This window comes from Gobius niger, assembly GCF_951799975.1.
Source record: "Gobius niger genome assembly, chromosome: 21".
NCBI classification, from domain to species: Eukaryota; Metazoa; Chordata; class Actinopteri; order Gobiiformes; family Gobiidae; genus Gobius; species Gobius niger.
In genome coordinates, this window is record NC_136872.1 from 21,150,379 (window position 1) to 21,169,426 (window position 19,048).

At 40.9% G+C, this 19,048-nt stretch overlaps 2 protein-coding genes and 1 long non-coding RNA gene across 3 annotated transcripts; all 3 read right to left on the reverse strand.

Annotated features, from left to right (window-relative positions):
- Positions 1-460: 460 nt before the first annotated feature.
- On the reverse strand, positions 461-18,580 carry LOC306981025 (uncharacterized protein; the record flags this gene model as incomplete). Its single annotated transcript, XM_079580571.1, has 11 exons — positions 18,528-18,580; positions 11,963-12,022; positions 10,371-10,561; positions 10,054-10,201; positions 9,855-9,975; positions 9,525-9,703; positions 9,263-9,447; positions 1,334-1,481; positions 1,130-1,250; positions 815-981; positions 461-615 (listed from the first exon to the last, which is right to left on the reverse strand). Exons 1-11 carry the CDS (start codon positions 18,565-18,567, stop codon positions 461-463), a joined length of 1,515 nt encoding a protein of 504 aa, XP_079436697.1. The 5' UTR covers positions 18,568-18,580.
- On the reverse strand, positions 14,110-15,806 carry LOC306980636 (uncharacterized protein; the record flags this gene model as incomplete). The annotated part of the gene is made up of 5 exons (XM_079580062.1): positions 15,636-15,806; positions 14,983-15,130; positions 14,779-14,899; positions 14,464-14,630; positions 14,110-14,264 (listed from the first exon to the last, which is right to left on the reverse strand). Exons 1-5 carry the CDS (start codon positions 15,684-15,686, stop codon positions 14,110-14,112), a joined length of 642 nt encoding a protein of 213 aa, XP_079436188.1. The 5' UTR covers positions 15,687-15,806.
- LOC306980971 lies at positions 15,901-16,465 on the reverse strand. Its single transcript, XR_013794076.1, has 3 exons — positions 16,424-16,465; positions 16,225-16,345; positions 15,901-16,073 (listed from the first exon to the last, which is right to left on the reverse strand). It is a non-coding gene; the product is annotated as an uncharacterized lncRNA (long non-coding RNA).
- Positions 18,581-19,048: the final 468 nt, after the last annotated feature.

Sequence of the window (19,048 nt, forward strand, 5' to 3'; positions counted from 1 at the left end):
GAAAAAGTGACGTATTTTCATGTGTGATGAAGGTTTTTACATTTTTGACATTACAAATATTGTTTCTGGGCTATAAAGTTATTAATTTTTTCTTGTACTTGCACTGGCCAAATGAATAACCAACCTTGACCCATTGCTTTCTAAATTGTAAAGCATTTGAGTTGCGGTACCTTTCACAGTGACATAAGTGTCAAGAGTTGATACTCTGTCGTCCGGCCGACAGTTATAAAGACCTTCATTTTCTTTGGTCACATTTTTCAGTGTGATGCTTCCCACGTTGCTCCACCTTGAAAACACAAGATTAGAGTTAGAAATGTCTATTTTTTTGTTTTCAATTAACACTTTAGCAAATGACTGCACAATGAAAGCACATTCTGAATATTTTTGTTGGCTATTTTATTCCCTCCCTTCTTTCTGCACATCGTCTGAACTGTTATTTTGCGTTCAAAGAAGCAATAGTTTACTCGAAGGTTCTTGAGTTGCGCTTGAAGAACGTGTCCACTTTCTTCTCTGGCTTGATTTCGCCCGTGGTTCTGTTTTTCCGTAAACAGCGCAGCGTGAGGTCATCCCCCTCCATCACAGGAAGAGGCGGGGCTTCCAGAACAGCGTCTCCAACTGCACAAGAAATAAAAACATTGATCAGAAACTGTCACATGGGCTGTGTTCGTGGCAGAGCTATTCAGTCGCTGCAAGGAAATCGTAGCTTATTGAAACAGATGCGCAAGAGATACATAATTCTTGGGCTGAATTGATGAAAGTTTGTTGAAAGATGTTTTGATGTTGTTTCTCATATCACAAACGATTTTCCTCATACCTGTGTTGGTCATGTTTAGGACGTTGCTTCTTATTCCTGTCGTAGACTCGCACCAGAACAGGAAATCAGTCCAGGGATATCCAAACTTCACAGTACAAGACAGGAGACCCGAGGAGGACAACTCTGACCTTTCACACTCCTTTATAACGCCTGTCCATTTGTCAAATCTAAACAGATACAATGATCATGCATCGATTCTTTCTTTCTTCAGAACATAACTTATAATTTCGTCAATCTTACGGCCCTGAGAAAGGCAACTATAGAAAGTCAAAACACACAATGAGGTTATATTCATGGCTGAGTAATGTGACTAACCCCTTTAACTTCCACTGGCTTTGGTCGTTGGGCAGCTGGCAGCCCATCGTCACCTCTTCATTGTGGAAAAACTGAGTTCTGTTGTGGCTTAAGACATTGATGGTCACTGGCGGCGACTCGTCTGCGGATATAAAAGACATAACAGGATGATTAAGTAGCCTTCTTAAAGCTTCTGAACAGATACAGTCTTTAAATCTTACTCACCTTGGACCCAGATGAAATGATGCCAGGCGAGAGCAAAGACGTTTGAGAGAGTGCCATCATCCCAGCAGCTGTACACTCCCGAGTGCTCATGGGTAATGTTGCTTATTGTGTAGTTTATGGGCTTCAACGCTTGCTGGCTCAGTACCACCTGTAACCACATACTGATGTAGATTGATGGGTAGAAATGTTTTCCCTTATTTGTGCATTTAAAGCAATTATCTAAAACTCGTGACCCTGATCCTGGCCATCCTTCTGTATGACGTCTGTTTCCCACAGATTTTACTGACACTATGATGCTCTGGGTCCTCATTTAATCATTCAGTAACATTTTTCTTTAAATATGCCATTGAGAGAGTGTTATGGCAATCTTTGAAGGTAATTTGCCATACTAAGCAGCCTGGGCTGTAGCTTTAGCTTGACGTGTGCTTTTTTGGTAAAACAAAAATAAATGGAATGTCCAGACTTACAGGATACTGAAGAGGTTTGGCTTTAATATATTTTAGTCCAAGTTCCACTAGTACACTTCTTGACAGAGATCCATAGTTCCACAGTTTTCCACAGGTTTCCACAGCACATAGCACAGTCAAAAAACTGTTGGGCCTAAAACCCAGGCCAGCTTCCACACCACTAAGGGTTCCCCCACCTGTCCATTTAATGTACTGCATGGCACCTGGCCCCACCCAAACACATAAAACATAAATATAGCTGATACCTTTAAAACAAAACAACTTAGGAATATCATATTTTAGCAATTTTAAAAGGAAACTAAAACGGCCTTCACAAACCCGGCCCCTAATTATAAGGTAAACTTATAATTACCATAAACAACATAAATACATCACATTTCTGAATGTCCTTAATAGCAATTCTGGTATTGCGTAATTTTAGTTCATGTCTGCGACCTCATTATAAGGCACAGTTTATCCACTGGTCTTTCAAGTGTACTTGTTTTTGTCTTCACCAGTACTCGTCGGACTAGTCCTTTGTCATCTGTAATTGCTTTTAGTATTCTTCCAAGCAACCAGGAATTTCTTGGTGCGTTTTCATCTAGAATGAGCACAATGTCATCTGTAACAAGATTTTGTCTTGTTTTGATCCATTTTTGTCGCTGTTGAAGGCTCGGCAGGTACTCTCTTACCCACCGCTTCCAAAAGAGGTCCGCCATGTATTGGGTTTGCTTCCATCTACGCCGTGAGTAGGAATCATTGATGCTGAACAGACCTGGAGGCAGTAATGGTTGTTTCTTTAATAGCAGCAGGTGGTTCGGCGTAAGGGGCTCCAAGTCATTTGGATCATCAGAAGGTGTGGTTATTGGTCTGTCATTAATTACAGCTTCAACTTCACAGAAGAGTGTCTGCAGACATTCGTCATCCATAGTTTGTTGTTGAAGGACAGACTTGAGGATTTTTTTCACCAGCTTTACTTGGCTTTCCCATATGCCACCAAAATGTGCTCCAGCAGGAGGGTTAAAGATCCACTGAATCCCTCTGTTTGACAGCATATTTTGTATTTTTTCTTTATCCATTTTACGTAGTGATTCACGTAGCTCTCTTTCAGCTCCCACCATGTTTGTGCCATTATCAGATCGGATAAGCTCCACTTGCCCCCTTCTGCACATGAAACGTCTGAGTCCGTTTATGCATGAATCAGTGTCCATTGAATGGGCAACTTCAATGTGCAGAGCTCGGGTTGTCAAACATGTAAACAACATGCCGTACCTTTTGACGAGGCTTCTTCCTCTTTTCACTTCATACGGTCCAAAGTAATCAAGTCCCACGCTTGTAAAAGGTGGTTTGTCAGGGAGCAGTCTTTCCAATGGAAGATCAGACATTTTTTGCTCTTGGACTTTGGCATGATGTTTTCTGCATGTAACACAATGAGACAGGAGCTTTCTGATTGCTGAGTTTGCAGCAGGAACCCAGTAGCGCTGACGAAGGCGAGAGAGCATGTAATTACGCCCAGAGTGTCCTGTTTTTTCATGTATGTTCTGTAGTAATAGTGATGTAACATGGTGGCGTTTTGGAAGTATAACAGGATGCTTTTCTTCCTCTGGCATTGCAGATCGACCAAGACGCCCGCCTACCCTTAGAACATTGTCCTGCAGAACAGGGTCAAGCTTGTAAATTGAGCTTTTTCTTGACACCTCTGTGTTACCACTTTGCAAAGTAAGGATTTCTTCTTTGAAAGTAGAGAGCTGACTGTAGCGAATAATCTCTTTTTCTGCTCTTTTTAGCTCATCCACAGTTAGAGGCTCGCATAGTTTTCCACCACGTTTCTTTTGAGCTTTAGCTCTGGTTTGTCTTGGAGCAGAGTCTTTTTTCTTCTCGAGCAAATAGTCTTTAACTCTGAGAATCCAAGCAACAGCTCTTCTGAGACGTGTCCAACTTGAATAATGACTAATAAGCTTCTCCACAGGACAGACATGTATGGATGCCTGTATGGCATTAATTTTCACCTTTCGGACTTCAGTGTCTTCTTCAGAGAGCTTATAGCATTTATCAATGTCCTTCTTTTCATTTACGCCCTTCAGAAATGAAGGACCTTCAAACCAGGTGGGGCTGTTCAGGAATTGCTTTACTGTTAGCCCACGTGATGCAAAATCAGCTGGATTCCTTTTTGTGTCAACATGATTCCACTGACTCACATTTGTTGCATCTTTGATTGTAGCAATTCTGTTAGAAACAAATGTCTTCAATCTCAGTTCATCATTCGCAATATATTTTAACACTGCTGTGCTATCTGTCCAGAAGGCAGAGGGTAGAAGTTTGAGTGTAAGCTCTCTTCTCAATGTTTTGTCCATATTGACAGCCAGTACAGCTGCTGTTACTTCCATGCGTGGGATAGTGGTTGATTTGAGCGGCGCGACCCTGGACTTCCCCATCATGAATGCACAGTGAACATGTCCCTTTTCATTTGTTAATTTCAAGTAGGACACCGATCCATATCCACTTTCACTGGCATCTGAAAAGTGGTTGAGCTGAGCAGATGTGATCTGTCCAAAGTTTTCAGGTTTTATACATCTTGGTATTTTAAAGTTGCATAGTTCAGACAACTGACTCAGCCAATCAGACCACACATGTGCAAGGTGTGGTGGTATGTCTTCATCCCAGGATAGTTTATCTTTGGATAACCTTTGCAAAATGTTCTTAGCAGGGAGGACTACTGGAGAAAGGAAGCCCAGAGGGTCGTATATTGAGCTCACGATTGACAGGACTCCTCTTCTTGTATCTGGTTTTTGTTTTATGCTGACACTGAATGTGAATGTGTCTGAATTTTCACACCAGAGTACCCCTAGAGCTCTTTCGACTGGAAGTGCATCTTTAGTGAGATCGAGAGTCCTTATTTCTTTGGCTCTTTCAAGTTCAGGGATAGTTTGTAGTAGAGCACGACTGTTACTAGTCCATTTGTTGAGAGTAAATCCTCCTGATGCACATAGTTTAGTGAGATTTTCTCTGAGTGAGATTGCATCATTCTCACTTTTTACTGATTTCAAGCAGTCGTCCACATAAAAATTTCTCATCACTGTGCCCACAATTTCGGGTGATGAATTTGTCTTATTATCTTCTGCAGTTTTTCGAAGGGCAAAATTGGCGCAACTGGCAGATGAAGTGGCCCCAAAGAGGTGAACAACCATTTTGTATTCTGTGAGTGGCTGTGAGAGGTCCCCTTCTGGCCACCACAGGAATCGCAATAAGTCAGTGTCTTCTTCTGGAACCCTGACTTGATGGTACATTGCTTCAATGTCTGCCATCACTGCCACATTTTCCTCTCTAAAACGAGTGAGTACTCCAACAACCGAGTTAGTGAGGTCCGGACCTTGCATAAGTTCTTTGTTGAGAGATACACCCTGAAAGCTAGCACCACAATCAAATACAACACGAAGTTTTTTCTTTTGCGGATGATATACGCCATGGTGTGGTATATACCAAAGCTTTCCATCTTCTCTGTGTAGCTGTGACTCTTGAACTTTAACAGCATATCCTTTTTTCACCATATCTCCCATGTACTCTGTGTACTCTTTGTGAAATTGACTGTTTTTGCTTAGCTTTTTCTTTAACGTTAGGGCACGTTGAACTGCCGTCTCTCTGTTGTTTGGCATGTTCAAGTCCTTTTCTCTAATTGGCAGTTTGATGTAATAATGTCCATTTTTATGGTGAGCCGAACTTGAAACAGAATGTAAGAACTTCCCATCTTCTGTGGACATTTCCGTTTTTTCATCATAGTCATGTTCAGGAAAGTCTGCCTTATATTGCTGCATCAACATGTTTTCAACATTGGTTAGAGATATTCTGTTGGACATTATCAATTCCTTGTCATCATGATCTCTTATAGGCCCGTTCACAATCCAACCCAACATTGTTTTGATAGCATATGGGCCATCATCTTTACTGTTTACCACTTTCCATGGTTCAAAAGCTTCATACACATCATTACCAATGAGCAGTCCAATTTCTGCATCAATTTGTGGCAAAGTAACTTCTTTGAGGTACTGCCATTTCTCAATGTCTCTTTTGCAGGGTATGTTCTCCCTTTCAACAGGTATGCTTTCTTGTATGTACAGCTTGGGAATAGTGATGTATTTGTTCTCATTAATCCCACTGACTTCCAAATTCTTTATGACACTGCATTCAGTTTGTAATGTTGAGTTAATAGTTTTCAACACAATCATTCCCTTTGTCTTTTGTCCACAAAGGTGTAACTGCTCTGCCAGAGCTTCAGTGCAAAAAGATGCAGAGCTTCCTGAGTCCAAAAATGCATATGTTTGTATTGTTTTGTTCCCTTTTAGTGATTTAACATTGACAGGAAGTATTGAAAGGACACAGTTGTCCCCGGCCCCATCAGAGACAGTTGCAACTTGGTTTGCATTTATCAAAGCCTGAGAGGACCTTTGTTCTGTACCTTTGAGGTCTGTTTGGCAGCCTGCATTCACTTGTTTTCCACCTTTATGTATGTGTAACAGTTTTGGATGCTCCATAGAACAAACTGAACATCTTAGTTTCTTTTTGCAATCTTTTGCCATATGTCCCTGTATTAGGCAACTAAAACAGAGTCCCACCTTTTTCAGAAAGTCCAACTTAGTTTGATGCAACTCCCCTCCAAACTTGTAACAGTCTAGTAGGGCATGTCCTTTTTTGCAAAACAAACATGGCTTAGTTAGAGCTACATCTTGAGATTGTGGAACAGGGTGGTTTGTTTGAGTCTGTGGGGAGGTCAAAGTTGTGGCAAAGCTACTTGCATTTGATTTTTCCTTTTTTGACAAATGCTCAGAAAGGACTGGTCTTTTCTCTTGTTTTCCAGCTGGAGTAACTTGTAAGTGTCCAAATACGGGGTCATTCACTATTTTTGCCTCACGTATGATATATGAGACCAGATCCACAAACTTCACCCGCCTTTTGTGTTTTTCTGTTATCTCGTATGCACATGTTCTCCACTTATCTCTTGTCCTGTATGGAAGCTTGGATATAACTGCCCTCATATTGGTTGGGCTATCAAGCTCGTCCATATAGTCCACATCTTGCATTGTGTTCTGGCAAGAAACCAGGAATAATGAGAAACTGTTTAGCGCTTTTGCATCCTCAGCTTTGATATTTGGCCAGTTGTAAAGCTTTTCCAGTAAACCAGTGGCAATTGTTAAAGGATGTCCATAATGTTCTTCCAATAGAGACATTGCATGTACATAACCAACGCGTTCAGGCATGTGTTGGCAACTCTTCACTAAAGTTTGTGGTTCTCCCCTTGTGTATTGCTCTAAAAAGTGCAGTTTATCAGTGTTGTTGTTTGTTTTTGAATCAACAACAAGTCTGAATGCCTTAATAAAAGATCTAAAACTGAGCGGGTCACCTGTAAACACAGGTATATCACGTCTGGGGAGTTGTGTTGTTTGTTGTTGTGTTACCAGAGTTTTAGATATTTTGGTTTGTTCTCTCATAATGTTCACAAGCTCTCTTTTGTAGTCAACATCCTCATTGATCAACCTAGAGGTTGTTGTGGGATAAGGCGTTTTGGGCCTGGCCCCAGTAGCTTGGATTTCAGGCTGAGGCCTGTGTTCTGGTGCAGGTGGAGGTGCTGCAGCATTGTCCTCATAGTTTGTTACTGACACCACACTTGCATTTGATTCCAGATCATCAAAAACATCTTCTGTATCTGCATATGCATACCCCTCGTACACTTTAAGTTTTGCATCTGACATTGCAAGAGCTGTTTGAATCTGAAGTTCCTCCTTTTCTATAGCAAGAGCGGCCTCCTTTAATGCAATTGTTTTCTTATGTTGTATAGCAGCTGCTTGTGCTGCCAAAGCTGCTCTCTTTACCTCCTCTTTTAGTCGTATTGAGGAAGATGTTGAGCAGATGGAGCGCCTGCTTTTGAAGGAAAGTGAGACTGATGGGGCTGTAGGGCGTGGCTCCTTGGATGCCAGCACCAAAGGTAACCCTTCATTGTCCTTGAGCAATACATCCTTTTGTTCCTGGAGAATTAACTCAGTTTGTTGGGGTGCAAGTATAGGTTTGGTGTCTGAAATTATTTCTTTAGTGATAATTTCCTTTTGTTCCATTTGGTTTTGTTCCACATTTTCATTCTTTTCATCCACAGGTTTATTTGACAGAAGCCACGAATGCATTTGCTTCTTGAATTCCACAAGATCTTGAAGTTTTGGTAGAAACCAACTTTCCTGGTCCACTGAGTGTTCATCTTTGTTTAAGTATTTCAGAACAGACAAGTTTATTTGTTTGAACACCACAAGATGTGCTTCAAAGTCTTTAAATCGTTCTTGTATTTCATCATAAGGTGGATCATCGTGCAACAGTTCGTCTGTAACTCTTAATTTTGCTTGCAATTGTTTATACTTGCTTCTCCTTCCATTGATGTAGTAGGTCAACTTTGCCTCGATGGCCTTGTCAGTGAGCTTTGGCTCCCTCTTGTGGACATATCCCGCCACGTCCACTTCTGAAGTTGTACCAGCCATTTAACATTTGGGTTAATCCAACAGTCAGAATAATCCAGAATCCAGAGGTGCATCCACACAGCAGAACTCAACGTCGATGGATGGACAGACACTTCTGTGTTCAAAAGAAATGGGATTTAGTCCGATGGTATACCAAGTGCCTCAAACACAGTGGTTGGAAACAAATAGTCCATGACGAAAGCAATCCACAACATCGTTCATAAATGTTCCAGTGGGTACATGGTAATCCTTGAACGTGCACCAGTTTTTTGACCAATTGTTATGGCAATCTTTGAAGGTAATTTGCCATACTAAGCAGCCTGGGCTGTAGCTTTAGCTTGACGTGTGCTTTTTTGGTAAAACAAAAATAAATGGAATGTCCAGACTTACAGGATACTGAAGAGGTTTGGCTTTAATATATTTTAGTCCAAGTTCCACTAGTACACTTCTTGACAGAGATCCATAGTTCCACAGTTTTCCACAGGTTTCCACAGCACATAGCACAGTCAAAAAACTGTTGGGCCTAAAACCCAGGCCAGCTTCCACACCACTAAGGGTTCCCCCACCTGTCCATTTAATGTACTGCATGGCACCTGGCCCCACCCAAACACATAAAACATAAATATAGCTGATACCTTTAAAACAAAACAACTTAGGAATATCATATTTTAGCAATTTTAAAAGGAAACTAAAACGGCCTTCACAGAGAGTCCATCCCTAAAAAGAGTGAAGGTCAAAGCCAAAGTGTAGGCGGTAAAAAGATCATTGTGTATGTGCAGTAATAATGTTTTGTTCTTTAATACTGTGTCCGGACCAACAGGCATCAAAACTCTCAAAAGATAGATTTTTTTCTGTACCTGCTTTTGATACATTAATGTTTTCAATACCAATGGTACCTAAGAGAGAGGCCCTGTTCATAATGAGGACAAGGACAAAACTTGAACTGTATGTGAGCGGGTCAGATAAAAGCAGATGATTTTGTCCCAAACCGTCATGTCGTTTCCGGGATTCCTCTTGGTCCAGATCAGCTGCAGGTCCATTTTGTTGCTGTTGTTCTGTTTGTCGAGTCCAACTTTACACTGAATGACCACAGAGTCGCCTTCTCTGACGAACCAGGCCGAGGTCACTTCAAACCTGGTAACGAGGTAATCTCGGCCATCTCGCTCCGTAAATTCTTTGACCAAAATACATGCACTAGTTCAGCCATGGGTCTGTTTTTGACGAAACATTAAGCATTGAAACATTTCTTACCAGCTTGAGTCAGATTAAAAATGTTGCTTTTCTGTCTAGTCGAAGATTCGCACCAAAATGGATCATATTGTCGAGTTTTAGAAACGGGAAGTGGCAGTGAGGGAATGGTGCAGGAAAGAACATCACCAGATCGCTCTTGGTTTGGACATTCTGTGATGCTTCCAGTTTTTTCACTTGCACTGTGGAAAACAACAAAGACAAAGGGGAAAACTACTACAAGTCCATATATTCAAGTGGAGTTGTAGGAAAACAGAGATAATAATTGAGAGCTGAAAGTTTGTACAAGGACCTCTCATCAGTAGAAATGGTAAGTGGTTGTGGCTCACGAACCTCATGATTTTCCACTCTGACTGGTCATTGGGCAGTTTACATCCGATCGTAAATGTTGTGTCATGAAAATACTTTACTCTGTTGACTTTGAGAATCTCGAGGCTCGCAGCTGGAGAAGAATCTGTAAGGCATTTATCAAGTTGTTCGGCTTCCAAGAAAAGGGAGGCAGGTTGTTTCACGGATTGGAAATATAATTTACCATTGACCCAGATTAACTTGTGAGCACTTTCCACTGTTATTTGTGGGTGAGTGGTGACGCCCCCACAGCTGTACAGCCCCCTGTCCTCAAGACTGACCGGGTTCAGAGTGTAGGAGATCCCTTTGGAGGATGGTGTTGTGGGAAGTCTCTGTCAGAAAAGATATTTTAGTGAAAGGATCTTACTGTGTTTAGACACATTCATCATCACACAGACAGAGGTGTGAGAAGTGGGTTGATCTACTTTTTTTCTATGGTTTTACATGTGTGCCCTTCCTATTAACATTTCTGATATTCCCTTCTTTGTGTTATTTTTGCACCTCTATAGACGACATTGTTGTCTTCTCCAGATGTAGATTGAGCTTCTCTGTCTCTTCCAGGTCTGAGCCTGGGGACAGGGAACATCTGATCTCTACAGAGGATCCCACCGACAGGCTCCAGGGCTCAGGGCCATCCACCTCCATCTGCAGCTGCAAAACTCTGTCCTCTGTGGACCTGGACGTATGGACATCTGTGGGCAACATCATGACCATAAAGTTATAGAGGTGCTCAAATGTTCATTGGCCCGCCAGAGGGTGACCTATCTTTTGCGTCCGTGTAAGGTTAATACTAGCTCTCTTAACTTTTCCCTTTCATTCTCAATGGTAAGCCCTCACAGCATGGATGCAGTACACTTTTTGGCCACCTGCATTAAATTGGGGGCGCTGTTTTGCTCCTCCCGCAAAGATGAGGAAACACTGTTGTCGCTCATTGTTTATCAATCACACAGAGCGTCGTAGCACAACGACTTTACCAGTTTTCCAACTTGTATTGCAAAGGTTTTTGACATCAACAAAATTGACTTTTGAAAGAATGTTTGCTGACTGACACTTTCAAAATGATCTAATATCGCATTTTCTTTGAGTTAATGAATGAAGTAAAGTCACAGTAGGTACTATAGAAACAGGCGTCACCATGACACTGATAAGCTCTTGTTTTGCCGTAATGGAAAGTAACGAAGAAAAACAAACAAGTAAAACTACAAACTTTGGTAGTTCAACAAATCCAGACTCAGAGGTCACTGACTGACTCACACCTTGATGACATACGAGCCAGATGCAACCTGACATTAACAGGCTCATAATGTCCAGTATAAGCAGTTTGCTAAAGATGCACGGAATGTTGTTGTTCCCATTTTTTACTCAATATTGCTCAAATTTGTAGCTCCCATTGTTGATTTTTTTCACCTAAATCTAGGCTTTGCCAGAGTTCACATTTGTTTTAGTGTAGCAGGATATTTGCACAGATAGAATAAAATGCAAGCACCGAAAATAAATAAATATTTTTTTACAGTTATATGTCTTCCACGTCTGAAATCGCTGTGGCACATTTTCCTTTTGGCCCTTGGAGACAAAAAGTTTGGGCACCCCCTGTATAACAGGTTCAAACTTCTGCATTCTAGACTTTTCTAGAATTTTCAGATGAGTTCGAGTAATTCAAAGTGAACAGCCTGAAGTTCACATGTTCTCAGTTCCTTTCCAGCACTTTCCAAGTTGCTCCCCAAAGGTTTTCTACTTTTCTGGCTTGATAAGTTCATATTGATCACATCGAAAGAAACATTTTCTCTTTTTTCACCAAATTATTCACTTATGATTTAATGCAATCTGCAAACATACAACGTTTTGAGCTGAATCTTCCTTTTCAATATATCCAAAAATAAGAAGCTTCAATGGGAGGAAAAGGTTGCAGATTCCTGAACACATATCTTTAAAAGCCTATTGATTGGCCCCTTCAGGCACATTAATATTGTTCAAGCGTGACCAAATGGAGGTTTCATTTCCCAAACGATTCAGGATAAAAACAACAAAATGGTCTAACCACATATGGCTGAGCACAAAACAATCAGTGTAACACTGAAAGCACAAAGACTTACCTTGACCTGGAGCTGGCTCGATGCTCAGCTGTTCTCCCAGGCAGACGAGGCCACAAAAAACTGAATCCAAAACACAGATAATTTTACTGTTTACATTTAGTTATTAAATCGTTTTAAAGATATGAATTTGACTCACGAAGCAGTGCAGAGAGACTCATCGTTTGAATGTTGCACATTTGTCATTATTGATCTATTTGTGCTCTTGTGAAATGGACTTTGATTAGTTTAGTTTGTTTATACAGTCTGTGTCCTGACAGGGTTCAGTCATGGAAATTCTGGAAAAGTTTTGTAATTTAAGAAAGTTATTTTGGAATCTTGAAATATCACAGGAAAAAATAATGGGTCAATCAAAAGTAAATCAGGAATCACGGCGCACGTTTATATTCAGGCTGTGGTTTGGCCCCTGCGGTCGACCGGTCGAGGTTCAGTCAGTGTTCCTATAGTCTTACCTAAAGATCAACACATTTCACATTCTATTAAGGTTTATTTGATTGTTGGAGAAAAATAATCGTTTTAGGAGTCACTTTAGCCGCTTAAAGGGCATTAGACAGGTTTTAATACTTTTGAAAATATGACTTATTTAGATTATATCTGTTGAAAGTGTGACGGTGCGCCCTCTAGGGACAATGTCAAAAGTATAAAAGGTCACGCCTATCTACGCTCTGCCTCTGGTCTTTGTTCTCGGAGAATCCAGGTGGTGCCTCTTGAGTTTGCAGAGCAGGCTGACACGTAGAGCGAGCTTTTATATAAAGGAAAGAAATCGATCTGGCTCTAACCAATGCATTAACATGGTTGGCACGGCAACAGTTTAAAATTGTTTGCCTCGATCTATGTCACTTCCTGTCAGTGTTCAAGGGAAAACTATAAACATCACATGACGGGGCGACAGTGGTGCAGATGGTAGAGCGGGTCGTCTCATGATCGGAAGGTTGGGGGTTCGAATCCCACCTCCAGAAGGTGTACACTGTCGTTGTGTCCTTGGGCAAGACACTTTACCCACATTGCCCCCAGTGTCTGCGTACACTGGTGTATGAATGGGTGACTGGATCCTTGCTGTAAAGCGCTTTGAGTGCCTAATGTAGGTGGAAAAGCGCTATATAAGTTGAGACCATTTACCATAAAATGGTCAAACTAAAGAAAGCTGGCTAAAACTTTTAACAAAATTGTGCTAACTATGTTTTAGCAAAAATTGTGCTCATATGCACTTTAAGGCTTTCTGTAGAACATCACAGTTAATCACAGACAAGGCAGAACTTATAAATAAACAAAAATAAATAAATAAATTGCACAGCCATAACAAACTGAAGAGAAATCTGATCAGTTTTACAAATACAATATATAGTTTTTTTTTTAGCTCAGATTCAACCAGATCTAGCTTTCTGAGTGTCTCCAGCCTCAATCTGTGCTTAACAAGAAACAAACAGGACACGAGAAGTTTGCAATGGAATTTATTTAAGGTTTGTGATCATTCCAGAGGTTGTCTAGTTCGTCTTTTTCTGCTCCTGAGGTCGAGCTGCGAGGAGGAAAACGTACGTCAGAAAATGTCTTAAAAAGAGAAGCTCAAAAACAGTGGTTCTCAAACAGCGGTACTTGGGGACATGACGACTAATTACAGATCTTAGTTGTGGTTTCAGCCCAGTCTAATCCTGATCTGTTGTTTATTTAATCTTTTGGGGGCGAGTTTATTGAAAAAGTGACGTATTTTCATGTGTGATGAAGGTTTTTGCATTTTTGACATTACAAATATTGTTTCTGGGCTATAAAGTTATTAATTTTTTCTTGTACTTGCACTGGCCAAATGAATAACCAACCTTAAACCGTTGCTTTCTAAATTGTAAAGCATTTGAGTTGCGGTACCTTTCACAGTGACATAAGTGTCAAGAGTTGATACTCTGTCGTCCGGCCGACAGTTATAAAGACCTTCATTTTCTTTGGTCACATTTTTCAGTGTGATGCTTCCCACGTTGCTCCACCTTGAAAACACAAGATTAGAGTTAGAAATGTCTATTTTTTTGTTTTCAATTAACGCTTTAGCAAATGACTGCACAATGAAAGCACATTCTGAATGTTTTTGTTGGCTATTTTATTCCCTCCCTTCTTTCTGCACATCGTCTGAACTGTTATTTTGTGTTCAAAGAAGCAATAGTTTACTCGAAGGTTCTTGAGTTGCGCTTGAAGAACGTGTCCACTTTCTTCTCTGGCTTGATTTCGCCCGTGGTTCTGTTTTTCCGTAAACAGCGCAGCGTGAGGTCATCTCCCTCCATCACAGGAAGAGGCGGGGCTTCCAGAACGGCGTCTCCAACTGCACAAGAAATAAAAACATTGATCAGAAACTGTCACATGGGCTGAGTTAGTTACAGAGTTATTCAGTCGCTGCAAGGAAATCGTAGCTTATTGAAACAGATGCGCAAGAGTTACATAATTCTTGGGCTGAATTGATGAAAGTTTGTTGAAAGATGTTTTGATGTTGTTTCTCACATCACAAAGGATCTTCCTCATACCTGTGTTGGTCATGTTGAGGACGTTGCTTCTTATTCCTGTCGTAGACTCGCACCAGAACAGGAAATCAGTCCAGGGATATCCAAACTTCACAGTACAAGACAGGAGACCCGAGGAGGACAACTCTGACCGTTCACACTCCTTTATAATCCCTGTCCATTTGTCAAATCTAAACAGACACAATGATCATGCATTGATTCTTTCTTTCTTCAGAACATAACTTATCATTTCTTCAATCTTACGGCCCTGAGAAAGTCAACTATAGAAAGTCAAAACACACAATGAGGTTATGTTCATGGCTGAGTAATGTGACGAACCCCTTTAACTTCCACTGGCTTTGGTCGTTGGGCAGCTGGCAGCCCATCGTCACCTCTTCATTGTGGAAAAACTGAGTTCTGTTGTGGCTTAAGACATTGATGATCACTGGCGGCGACTCGTCTGCGGATATAAAAGACATAACAGGATGATTAAGTAGCCTTCTTAAAGCTTCTGAACAGATACAGTCTTTAAATCTTACTCACCTTGGACCCAGATGAAATGATGCCAGGCGAGAGCAAAGACGTTTGAGAGAGTGCCATCATCCCAGCAGCTGTACACTCCCGAGTGCTCATGGGTAATGTTGCTTATTGTGTAGTTTATGGGCTTCGACGCCTGCTGGCTCAGTGCCACCTGTAACCACATACTGATGTATATTGATGGGTACAAATGTTTTCCCTTACTTGTGCATTTAAAGCAATTATCTAAAACTCGTGACCCTGATCCTGCCCATCCTTCTCTATGACGTCTGTTTCCCACAGATTTTACTGACACTATGATGCTCTGGGTCCTCATTTAATCATTCAGTAACATTTTTCTTTAAATATGCCATTGAGAGAGTCCATCCCTAAAAAGAGTGAAGGTCAAAGCCAAAGTGTAGGCGGTAAAAAGATCATTGTGTATGTGCAGTAATAATGTTTTGTTCTTTAATACTGTGTCCGGACCAACAGGCATCAAAACTCTCAAAAGATAGATTTTTTTTCTGTACCTGCTTTTGATACATTAATGTTTTCAATACCAATGGTACCTAAGAGAGAGGCCCTGTTCATAATGAGGACAAGGACAAAACTTGAACTGTATGTGAGCGTAAGAGGATGCATCAGATGGGTCACATAAAGACAGATGATTTGTCCCAAACCGTCATGTCGTTTCCGGGGTTCCTCTTGGTCCAGATCAGCTGCAGGTCCATTTTGTCACTGTTGTTCTGTTTGTCGAGTCCAACTTTACACTGAATGACCACAGAGTCGCCTTCTCTGACGAACCAGGCCGAGGTCACTTCAAACCTGGTCACGAGGTAATCCAGGCCACCTCGCTCCTCTTCTTTGACCAAAATACATGCACTAGTTCAGCCATGGGTCTGTTTTTGACGAAACATTAAGCATTGAGACATTTCTTACCAGCTTGGGTCATATTAAAAATGTTGCTTTTCTGTCTAGTCGAAGATTCGCACCAAAATGGATCATATTGTCGAGTTTTAGAAACGGGAAGTGGCAGTGAGGGAATGGTGCAGGAAAGAACATCACCAGATCGCTCTTGGTTTGGACATTCTGTGATGCTTCCAGTTTTTTCACTTGCACTGTGGAAAACAACAAAGACAAAGGGGAAAACTACTACAAGTCCATATATTCAAGTGGAGTTGTAGGAAAACAGAGATAATAATTGAGAGCTGAAAGTTTGTACAAGGACCTCTCATCAGTAGAATTGGTAAGTAGTTGTGGCTCACGAACCTCATGATTTTCCACTCTGACTGGTCATTGGGCAGTTTACATCCGATCGTAAATGATTTGTCGTAGAAATACTTTACTCTGTTGACTTTGAGAATCTCGAGACTCGCAGCTGGAGAAGAATCTGTAAGACATTTATCAAGTTGTTCGGCTTCATAGAAAAGGGAGGCAGTTTGTTTCACGGATTGGAAATATAACTTACCATTGACCCAGATTAACTTGTGAGCACTTTCCACTGTTATTTGTGGCTGAGTGGTGACGCCCCCACAGCTGTACAGCCCCCTGTGCTCAAGACTGACCGGGTTCAGAGTGTAGGAGATCCCTTTGGAGGATGGTATTGTGGAAAGTCTCTGTCAGATGAGATATTATAGTGAAAGGATCTTGCTGTGTTTAGACACATTCATCATCACACTGACAGAGGTGTGAGAAGTGGGTTGATCTACTTTTTTTCTATAGTTTTACATGTGTGCCCTTCCTATTAACATTTCTGATATTCCCTTCTTTGTGTTATTTTTGCACCTCTATAGACGACATTGTTGTCTTCTCCAGATATAGATTGAGCTTCTCTGTCTCTTCCAGGCCTGAGCCTGGGGACAGGGAACATCTGATCTCTACAGAGGATCCCACCGACAGGCTCCAGGGCTCAGGGCCATCCACCTCCATCTGCAGCTGCAAAACTCTGTCCTCTGTGGACCTGGACGTACGGACATCTGTGGGCAACATCATGACCATAAAGTTATAGGGGTGCTCAAATTTTCCTTGGCCCGCCAGAGGGTGACCTATCTTTTGCGTCCGTGTAAGGTTAATACTAGCTCTCTTAACTTTTCCCATTCATTCTCAATGGTAAGCCCTCACAGCATGGATGCAGTACACTTTTTGGCCACCTGCATTAAATTGGGGGCGCTGTTTCGCTCCTCCCGCAAAGATGAGGAAACACTGTTGTCGCTCATTGTTTATCAATCACACAGAGCGTCGTAGCACAACGACTTTACCAGTTTTCCAACTTGTATTGCAAAGGTTTTTGACATCAACAAAATTGCATCTTAAAAACTGACTTTTGAAAAAACGTTTGCTGACTGACACTTAAATTATCTAATATCGCATTTTCTTTGAGTTAATAAATGAATGAAGTAAAGTCACAGTAGATACTATAGAAACAGGCGTCACCATGACACTGATAAGCTCTTGTTTTGCCGTAATGGAAAGTAACGAAGAAAAACAAACAAGTAAAACTACAAACTTTGGTAGCTCAACAAATCCAGACTCAGAGGTCACTGACTGACTCACACCTTGATGACATACGAGCCAGATGCAACCTGACATTAACAGGCTCATAATGTCCAGTATAGGCAGTTTGCTAAAGATGCACGGATTGTTGTTGTTCCCATTTTTTACTCAATATTGCTCAAATTTGTAGCTCCCATTGTTGATTTTTTTCACCTAAATCTAGGCTTTGCCAGAGTTCACATTTGTTTTAGTGTAGCATGATATTTGCACAGATAGAATAAAACGCAAGCACCGAAAATAAATAAATAAATAAATATTTTTTACAGTTATATGTCTTCCACGTCTGAAATCGCTGTGTTTGGCCTGAGGCCAAAGGCACATTTTCCTTTTGGCCCTTGGAGACAAAAGGTTTGGGCACCCCCTGTATAACAGGTTCAAACTTCTGCATTCTAGACTTTTCTTGACTTTTCAGATGAGTTTGAGTAATTCAAAGTGAACAGCCTGAAGTTCACATGTTCTCAGTTCCTTTCCAGCACTTTCCAAGTTGCTCCCCAAAGGTTTTCTACTTTTCTGGCTTGATAAGTTCATATTGATCACATCGAAAGAAACATTTTCTCTTTTTTCACCAAATTATTCAGTTAGGATTTAATGCAATCTGCAAACATACAACGTTTTGAGCTGAATCTTCCTCTCTGTTAAAATATCTTGTTTTCAATATATCCAAAAATAAGAAGCTTCAATGGGAGGAAAAGGTTGCAGATTCCTGAACACATATCTTTAAAAGCCTATTGATTGGCCCCTTCAGGCACATTAATATTGTTCAAGCGTGACCAAATGGAGGTTTAATTTCCCAAACGATTCAGGATAAAAACAACAAAATGGTCTAACCACATATGGCTGAGCACAAAACAATCAGTATAACACTGAAAGCACAAAGACTTACCTTGACCTGGAGCTGGCTCGATGCTCAGCTGTTCTCCCAGGCAGACGAGGCCACAAAAAACTGAATCCAAAACACAGATAATTTTACTGTTTACATTTAGTTATTAAATCGTTTTAAAGATATGAATTTGACTCACGAAGCAGTGCAGAGAGACTCATCTTTTCAATGTTGCACATTTGTCATTATTGATCTATTTGTGCTCTTGTGAAATGGACTTTGATTAGTTTAGTTTGTTTATACAGTCTGTGTCCTGACAGGGTTCAGTCATGGAAATCCTGGAAAAGTTTTGTAATTTAAGAAAGTTATTTTGGAATCTTGAAATATCACAGGAAAAAATAATGGGTCAATCAAAAGTAAATCAGGAATCACGGCGCACGTTTATATTCAGGCTGTGGTTTGGCCCCTGCGGTCGACCGGTCGAGGTTCAGTCAGTGTTCCTATAGTCTTACCTGAAGATCAACACATTTCACATTCTATTAAGGTTTATTTGATTGTTGGAGAAAAATAATCGTTTTAGGAGTCACTTTAGCCGCTTAAAGGGCATTAGACAGGTTTTAATACTTTTGAAAATATGACTTATTTAGATTATATCTGTTGAAAGTGTGACGGTGCGCCCTCTAGGGACAATGTCAAAAGTATAAAAGGTCACGCCTATCT